Source organism: Taeniopygia guttata, chromosome 16 (genome assembly GCF_048771995.1).
Source record: "Taeniopygia guttata chromosome 16, bTaeGut7.mat, whole genome shotgun sequence".
Classification (NCBI taxonomy): Eukaryota; Metazoa; Chordata; class Aves; order Passeriformes; family Estrildidae; genus Taeniopygia; species Taeniopygia guttata.
In genome coordinates, this window is record NC_133041.1 from 4,782,643 (window position 1) to 4,791,604 (window position 8,962).

General features: G+C 47.0%; 1 protein-coding gene across 1 annotated transcript; it reads right to left on the reverse strand.

Annotated features, from left to right (window-relative positions):
- Positions 1 to 278: 278 nt before the first annotated feature.
- Positions 279 to 7,411, reverse strand: LOC140685194 (myosin regulatory light chain 11). Its single transcript, XM_072936455.1, has 7 exons — positions 7,292 to 7,411; positions 5,446 to 5,535; positions 4,257 to 4,332; positions 3,215 to 3,319; positions 2,541 to 2,619; positions 1,645 to 1,693; positions 279 to 449 (listed from the first exon to the last, which is right to left on the reverse strand). Exons 1-7 carry the CDS (start codon positions 7,292 to 7,294, stop codon positions 345 to 347), a joined length of 507 nt encoding a protein of 168 aa, XP_072792556.1. The 5' UTR covers positions 7,295 to 7,411; the 3' UTR covers positions 279 to 344.
- Positions 7,412 to 8,962: the final 1,551 nt, after the last annotated feature.

Sequence of the window (8,962 nt, forward strand, 5' to 3'; positions counted from 1 at the left end):
AGAATTCCCAGATTTTTTGCAGTAAAATCCCAAATTTTTTTGCATTCCCGGATTTTTTGCCATAAATTCCTGAATTTTTGGGGGAGAATTCCCGGATTTTTGTGGTAAATTCCCAAATTTTTGCTGTGATTTTCTGGATTTTTGGGGTGAAATCCCAGATATTTTTGCAGTAAAATCCCTTTTTTCCCCCCGTTTATTCCCCGGTTTTTTGCAATAAAATCCCGTATTTTTTGCAGTAAAATCCCAAATGTTTTTCCGTTTATTCCCGGATTTTTTGCCGTTCATTCCTGTATTTTTTGCCGTGAATTCCCGTATTTTTGGGGCGAATTCCCGGGATTTTGGGCTCACTCGCCCTCCTTGTCCTCGCCGTGGGTGATGACGTAACAAATGTTCTTGTAGTCGACGTTCCCGGCCACGTCCGGCGGGAAGGCGGCCCACATGTTCTTGATCTGGAATTTCGGGAATTTCGGAAATTTTGGGAATTTTGGGAGGAAATTCAGGGATTTTTAGGGATTTTTGGGGATTTTTGGGGGATTTTTTGGGGGATTTTTTAGGAATCTTGGGAGGATTTCTTTTAATTTTGGGGGGATTCTTGGGGCAAATTCACGCATTTGGGAGGATTTTTGGGGAATTTTGGGATTTTTGGGAAAATTTGGGAATTTTTGGGAGAAACTCCGAGATTTTTGAGGGGTTTTTTGGAATTTTGGGGGATTTTTTTTTTTTGCAGATTTTGGAGAATTTGGGGAAATTTTGGGAATTCTTGGGGCGAGTTTGTGAATTTGGGAGGAATTTTGGGGAATTTTGGGATTTTTTGGGAAAATTTGGGAAAATTTGGGGTAATTCAGGGGTTTTTGAGGGATTTTTGGGACTTTTGGGGGATTTTTTTTTTATTTTTTGGGAATATTTTGGGGATTTTTTTTCTTTTTTATTTTGAAATTTTGGGAATTCTTGGGGCGAGTTTGTGAATTCGGGAGGATTTTTGGGATTTTTTGGGAAAATTTGGGGTAATTCAGGGGTTTTTGAGGGATTTTTGGGGAATTATGGGGGGATTTTTGGGATTTTGGGTTGATTTTGGGGTTTATTAGTTGGAGGTATTTGGGGTGTATTTTGGGGCCGATTTTGGGGTTTTTTTGGGCCGATTTTGGGTTTTTTTGGGCCGATTTTGGGGTTTTTTGGTGGGAGTTTTTTGGGGGTTTTGGGGGGTCAAATTTGGGTGGTTTTAGGTGGATTTTGGGGCTGATTTGGGGGTTTTTTTTGGGCCGATTTTGGGTTTTTTTGGGTGAATTTTGGGGCCGATTTTGGGGATTTTTTGGGTGAATTTTGGGGCCAATTTTGGGGTTGTTTGGGCCGATTTTGGGGTTTTTTGATTGGAGTTTTTTGGGGTATTTTGGGGCCGATTTTGGGTATTTTTGGGTGAATTTTGTGGCCAATTTTTGGGGGTTTTTAGGTGGATTTTGTGGTCAATTTTGGGGCTTTTTAGGGTGGATTTTGGGGCGGATTTTGGGGATTTTGGGGCTGATTTTGGGGTTTTTTGGGCTGATTTTGGGGGTTTTTAGGTTGGAGTTTTTTGGGGTATTTTGGGCCGATTTTGGGGTTTTTTTGGGCTGATTTTGGGGTGGATTTTGGGGATTTTGGGGCTCTCACCTCCTCGGGGGTGAAGCGGTCGCACTGCGTCGTCAGCAGCTCCTCCAGGCTGGGGGGGGGAGGGGTCACCCCAAAATCTGCCCCTCCCCCACCCAAAATCCGCCCCCCCCCAATAAATTCCCTCCCCCACCCCCCAAAATCTGCCCCTCCCCCACCCCAATATTTTGGGGCAAATTTCAGGGATTTTGGGATATTTTGGGCAATATTTTGGGGTAAATTTTTGGAATTTATGGGAATATTTTGGGGTAAATTTCAGGGATTGTGGGGAAGATTTTGGGGAAGATTTTGGGAATATTTTGGGGTAAATTTTTGGAATTTTTGGGTAAAATTCAGGGATTTTGGGGACAATATTGGGGAATATTTTCAGGCAATATTTTGGGGTAAATTTTTGGAATGTTGAGGAATATTTTGGGGTAAATTTCAGGGATTTTGGGGAAGATTTTGGGCAATATTTTGGGCAATATTGTGGTGTAAATTTTAGGGATTTTTGGGCAATATTTTGGTGTAAATTTTTGGAATTTTGGGGAATAATTTGGGGTAAATTCAGGGATTTTGGGGACAATATTGGGGAATATTTTCAGGCAATATTTTGGTGTAAATTTCAGGGATTTCGAGGAATATTTTGGGGTGAAATCCAGGGATTTTTGGGCAATATTTTGGGGTAAATTTTTGGAATTTTGGGGAATATTTTGGTGTAAATTTCAGGGATTTCAGGCAATATTTTGGGGTGAATTTCAGGAATTTTTGGGCAATATTTTGGGGTGAATTTCAGTGATTTCGGGCAATATTTTGGTGTAAATTTCAGGTATTTCGGGCAATATTTCTGGGATATTTCGGGGACTATTTTGGGGTGAATTTGGGATATTTGGGGTGCCCCCCGCCCCTCCCCCACTCACAAACTCTTCTTGATCGATCCTTTCCCGTCCGGGTCCAGAACCTTAAAGGCGCCCATGATGACGTCCTCGGGGTCCGCCCCTAATGGGCGGGGCCAGAAAGGGGGCGGGGTCAGAAAAAGGGGGCGGGGCCAAGGAGAGAGGGGATTTGGGGGGAATATTGGGGATTTTGGGGGGAATTTTGGGGATTTGGGGGAATATTGGGGATTTTGGGGGGAATTTTGGATATTTTGGGGGGAATATTGGAGATTTTGGGGATTTTTGGGAAAATTTGGGGGATTTTGGGGATTTTGAGGGCAATTTTGGGGGAATTTTGGAGATTTTGTGGGGGATTTTGGGAGAATTTTGGGGGAAATTTGGACATTTTGGGGAGAATTTTGGGGACTTTGGGGTTAATTTTGGGGATTTTGGGGTGAATTTTGGGGACTTTGGGGGGAATTTTGGGGGGAATATTGGGGATTTTGGGGGGAATTTTAGGGATTTTGGGGGGAATTTAGGGATTTTGGGGGGATTTTGTGGGAATTTTGGGGATTTTGAGGTGAATTTTGGGGATTTTTGGGGCCTTTTTTGCATCAAATTTTTAGTATTTCAGGGCGGATTTTCCCTCTGGATTTTTGGGTTGAATTTTGGGTATTTTGGGGGTGTTCAGGTCGGAATTTTGGGGGTTCCTCGCCCACCCTTGAGCTTCTCCCCGAACATGGTGAGGAAGACGGTGAAGTTGATGGGCCCCGAGGCCTCTTTGATCATCGCGTCCAACTCCTCGTTCTTCACGTTCAGCCGCCCTGGGGGGGGCGGGGCCACATCGGGACACGCCCACCGGCCACACCCTCACAAGCCCCTCCCCCTCACTCAAAACCCCGCCCACTCCCGCCAATAAATTCACGCCACGCCCACTTTTGTGGCACCACACCCCTCTAAGCCACTCCCACCTCATTTAAATGCACCACGCCCCTTCTTTAAGCCCCGCCCATTCACCCCACTAAGCCCCTCCCCTTTAAATTTAACCCTTTACGTCCTTCCCCTTCCTTTAACCCCTCTAAGCCCCTCCCCCTAAAAAGCTCCACCCATCTTTTAAGCCCCTCCCCTTTTCTTTAAGCCCCTCCCCTTTCCTTAAAGCCCCTCCCCTTTCCTTTAGGCCCCTCCCATTTTCCTTTAAGCCCCTCCCCCTTCCTTTTAAGCCCCTCCCCTTTTATTTAAGCCCCTCCCCCTCATTAAATCCCCCTCATAACAAGCCCCGCCCATTTAACAAGCCCCTCCCCCTTTTTTGACCCCTCCAATTTAAGCCCCTCCCATTTTCCTTTAAGCCCCTCCCCTTTCCTTTAAGCCCCTCCCCCTTTATTTTAGGCCCCTCCCCTTTTATTTAAGCCCCTCCCCCTCATTAAATCCCCCTCATAACAAGCCCCTCCCCCTTTTTCAACCCCTCCCATTTAAGCCCCTCCCACTTTCATTTAAGCCCCTCCCCTTTCCTTTTAAGCCCCTCCCATTTCCTTTAAGCCCCTCCCACTTTCCTTTAGCCCCTCCCCTTTCCTTTAAGCCCCTCCCCTTCCCTTTAAGCCCCTCCCCTTTTCTTTAACCCCTTTCCTTTAAGCCCCGCCCCCTTTCCCATTCAAACCCCTCCCCTTAAGCCCCGCCCCTCATTTAGAATGCAAATTTTCGGCCCCACGCCCACCCAAGCCACGCCCACCCGTGCCAGGCCCCGCCCCCTTTAGCCCCGCCCACCCATGGCGGCGAAGGTCTCCCGCAGGTCATCCTTATCGATGATCCCGTCGCGGTTCTGATCGATCACCGTGAAGGCCTGGGGGGGTGGGGGAGGGGCGGGGGGCGTGGCCAAAGGGGGAGGGGCGTCAAGGCCACGCCCACCGCGAAATTTCGGTGAAAATTCCCAAAAAAACCCGGGAAAAATCGACGGAATTTTGGGGGTTTTGGGGGGTAAAATGCGCGAGGGAAGCTCCGCCCACTCCGCGCAAAGCTCCGCCCACTGAGTGCAAAGCTCCGCCCACTGAGCCCAAAGCTCCGCCCCCACCTCATTAAGCCCCTCCCCCACCCATTTTTTCCCATTTTTCCGCCATTTTGGGGTCCGCGACCTTCGCCAATTTTGCCCCTCCCCCATTTTAAGCCCCTCCCCCACCTTTAGCCCCTCCCCTACCTTTAGCCCATCCCCTTTTAGCCCCTCCCCCACCTCATTAAGCCCCTCCCCCACCTTTTATTTTCCCCATTTTTTCGCCATTTTGGGGTCCTCGACCTCCGCGATTTTTGCCCCTCCCCCATTTTAAGCCCCTCCCCCCTTTTAAGCCCCTCCCCCACATTAAGCCCCTCCCCTTTAAGCCCCTCCCCCACCTCATTAAGCCCCTCCCCCACCTTTTATTTTTCCCATTTTTTCGCCATTTTGGGGTCAGTGACCTCCACCATTTTTGCCCCTCCCCCATTTTAAGCCCCTCCCCCATTTTAAGCCCCTCCCCCATTTTAAGCCCCTCCCCCACCTTCAGCCCCTCCCCCATTTTAGCCCCTCCCCCACCTTTTATTTTTCCCATTTTTCCGCCATTTTTGGGTCCTCGACCTTCGCCATTTTTGCCCCTCCCCCATTTTAAGCCCCTCCCCCATTTTAAGCCCCTCCCCCACCTTTAGCCCCTCCCCCATTTTAGCCCCTCCCCCACCTTTAATTTTTCCCATTTCTCCGCCATTTTGGGGTCCTCGACCTTCGCCATTTTTGCCCCTCCCCCCTTTTAGCCCCTCCCCCACCTCATTAAGCCCCTCCCCCTCCCATTTTTTCCCATTTTTTTGCCATTTTGGGGTCCTCAACCGCCGCGTTTTTTGCCCCTCCCCCATTTTCAGCCCCTCCCCCACCTCTGGCCCCTCCCCCCGCCCCTCCCCCACCCCCGCCCCTCCCCCACCCCCGCCCCTCCCCCACCTCCTTGAACTCCTGGATCTGGGTCTGGTCGAACATGGAGAAGACGTTGGAGCTGCCCTCGGCCGCGCGGCGCTTCGCCTTCTTGGGGGCCTGAAATTCGGGGGGGATTTGGGGCATTTTGGGGATTTTTGGGGATTTTTGGGGAAATTTGGGGAATTCGGGAAATTTGGGGGATTTTTGGGGGGATAAAGGAAGATTTGGGGGGGATTTGGGGGGATTTTAGGGGGGATTTGGGGGGATTTTGGGGGAGATTTTGTGGCGGGGAAATTGGGGATTTTTGGAAGGATTTGGGGAATTTTTGGGGATTTTGGGAGGATTTTAGAGGATTTGGGATTATTGGGGAATTTTGGGGGAATTTTGGATATTTTGGGGGATTTTTGGGAGGATAGGGGGATTTTGGGGAGATTTTGGGGATTTTGAGGGGATTTTGGGAGGACTTTGGGGATTTTAGGGGGATTTAGGGGAAATTTGGGGGAATTTGGGGGAATTTGGGGGATTTTGGGGGATTTCGGGGGATTTAGGAAGATTTGACAGGGTTTTCGGGGAAATTTGGGGGATTTTAGGGGGATTTTGGGGGATTTTAGGGGATTTGGGGGGAATTTGGGGAATTTTATGGGGATTTTTGGAGGATTTTGGGGGATTTTTGAGGAATTTGAGGGAATTTTGGGAAGATTTTCGGGACTTTGAGGGGACTTAGGGGAATTTGGGGGAATTTTCAGGATTTTGGGGTATTTTGGGGGATTTGGGTTAATTTGGGGGGATTTAGGAAGATTTGAGGGGTTTTGGGGGGGATTTGGGGGATTTTTGTGGGGATTTTGGGAATTAGAGGGGATTTTGGGGATTTTGTGGTAATTTTGGGGGGATTTTGGGGGATTTGCAAAGATTTGAGGGATTAAAAATGGAAATTTTGTTGATTTTTTTGGGGCTATTTGGGCATTTCTTTGGATTTTGGGGATTTTTTGGGGGGTCCTGCTTCAGATTTTTGGGATAAATTTCAGGGATTTTGGGGGATATTTTGGGGTGAATTTCAGGGATTTTGGGGAATATTTTGGGGTAAATTTCAGGTATTTTAGGGGAGATTTTTGGGGTCAATCCCGGGGATTTGGGGGAATATTTTGGGATAAATTTCTGTGATTTTTGGGGAATATTGTGGGGTAAATTTCAGGGATTTTCAGGGATATTTTTGGGGTAAATTTCAGGGATTTCGGGGATATTTTTGGGGTCAATCCCGCGGATTTTGGGGGATATTTTTGGGGTCAATCCCGGGGATTTTGGGGTAAATTTCAGGGATTTCGGGGAATATTTTGGGGTAAATTTCCGGGATTTTGGGGGATATTTTTGGGATAAATTTCCGGGATTTTAGGGAATATTTTTGGGGTCAATCCCGCGGATTTTGGGGAATATTTTTGGGGTCAATCCCGGGGATTTTGGGGGATATTTTTGGGGTCAATCCCGCGGATTTTGGGGAATATTTTGGGGTAAATTTCAGGTATTTTGGGGGATATTTTTGGGGTCAATCCCAGGGATTTTGGGGGATATTTTGGGGTAAATTTCAGGGATTTCAGGGAATATTTTGGGGTAAATTTCCGGGATTTCGGGGAATATTTTGGGGTAAATTCCGGGGATTTTCAGGGATATTTTTGGGGTCAATCCCGCGGATTTTGGGGGATATTTTGGGGTAAATTTCCGGGATTTCGGGGAATATTTTGGGGTAAATTTCAGGGAATTTGGGGGATATTTTTGGGGTCAATCCCGCGGATTTTGGGGAATATTTTGGGGTCAATCCCGCGGATTTTGGGGGATATTTTTGGGGTCAATCCCGCGGATTTTGGGGTGCCCCCCTCACCATGGCCGCTCTCTCGTTCCTCTCCCGCCGCTTTCGGCTCCTCCCGGGGGGTTTCGGGGCCCCCGGGGGGATTTTTATGGCCCCGGGTGGGGGAGGGGCGGCCCCGAAATAGCCCCGGGACCCCCTCCCCCCCCGCCCCTCCCCCACCCCCCCAAAAAGGACCCCGGGGTTCCCTTAAAGGGGCAGAGGCCGAAAATAGAAACTCCCCCCGCCCCTCCCCCACCCTCCCCCCCAGCCCCTCCCCCACCCCGCAGCTGCCGCTGCCCCTCCCCCACCCCGGGGGGGTAAGGGGGGGGAGGGGAAAGGGGTGGGGGAGGGGAGGGGAGGCAGGAGCAGGGAACCAGTAAAACCAGTAAAAACCAGTAAAAACCAGTGAAAACCAGTAAAACCAGTTAAACCAGTAAAAATCAGTAAAAACCAGTAAAAAACATGGAAAACCAGTAAGAACTAGCAAAAACGTGTAAAATCCAGTAAAAACCATTAAAACCAGTAAAGGAAACCAGTAAAACCAGTAAAAACAATTAAAAATCAGTAAAAACCAGTAAAAACCAGTGAAAACCAGTAAAAACCAGTAAAAATCAGTAAAAACCAGTAAAAACCAGTAAAAACCAGTGAAAACCAGTGAAAATCAGTGAAACCAGTGAAAACCAGTAGAAAACACTAAAGGAAACCAGTAAAAATCAGTAAAAATCAGTAAAAACCAGTGAAAACCAGTAAAACCAGTAAAAACCAGTGAAACCAGTAAAAACCAGTGAAAACCAGTAAAAACCACTAAAAACCAGTAAAAATCAGTGAAAACCAGTAAAAAACAGTAAAACCAGTAAAAACCAGTGAAAACCAGTAAAAACCAGTGAAAACCAGTAAAAACCAGTGAAACCAGTAAAAACCAGTGAAAACCAGTAAAAATCAGTAAAACCAGTAAAAACCAGTAAAAAACAGTGAAAACCAGTAAAAACCAGTAAAAACCAGTAAAACCAGTGAAAATCAGTAAAAACCAGTAAAAATCAGTAAAAACCAGTGAAAACCAGTAAAAAACAGTAAAAATCAGTGAAAACCAGTAAAAACCAGTGAAAACCAGTAAAAATTAGTAAAAACCAGTGAAAACCAGTGAAAACCAGTAAAATCAGTGAAAACCAGTAAAAACCAGTGAAAACCAGTAAAGGAAACCAGTAAAACCAGTAAAAACCAGTAAAAATCAGTAAAACCAGTAAAAAAAACTAAAGGAGACCAGTGAAACCAGTAAAAACCAGTGAAAACCAGTAAAAACCAGCCAAACCAGTAAAAACCAGTGAAAACCATTTAAACCAGTAAAGGAAACCAGTAAAACCAGTAAAAACCAGTAAAACCAGTAAAAAACACTAAAGGAAACCAGTAAAAACCAGTGAAACCTGTAAAAACCAGTGAAAACCAGTAAGACCAGTAAAGGACACCGGTCAAACTGGTCCAAACTGGTAAAACCCAGTGAAAACCAGTGAAAACCAGTAAAAAACAGAGAAACCGGTTTAAACTGGGACCAAACTGGGACCAAACTGGTTCAAACTGGGACCAAACTGGGACCAAACTGGTTCAAACTGGGACAAAACTGGGACCAAACTGGTTCAAACTGGGTCAAACTGGGGCCAAACTGGGACTAAACTGGGACAAACTGGTTCAAACTGGTTCAAACTGGGA

Coding starts and splice junctions, on each gene's coding strand:
- LOC140685194 (XM_072936455.1), bottom strand. Junction 2,620..3,214: donor GTTCGGGGAGAAGCTCAAGG/GTGGGCGAGGAA, acceptor CCCGCCCATTAG/GGGCGGACCCCGAGGACGTC. Junction 450..1,644: donor ACCGCTTCACCCCCGAGGAG/GTGAGAGCCCCA, acceptor CCGAAATTCCAG/ATCAAGAACATGTGGGCCGC.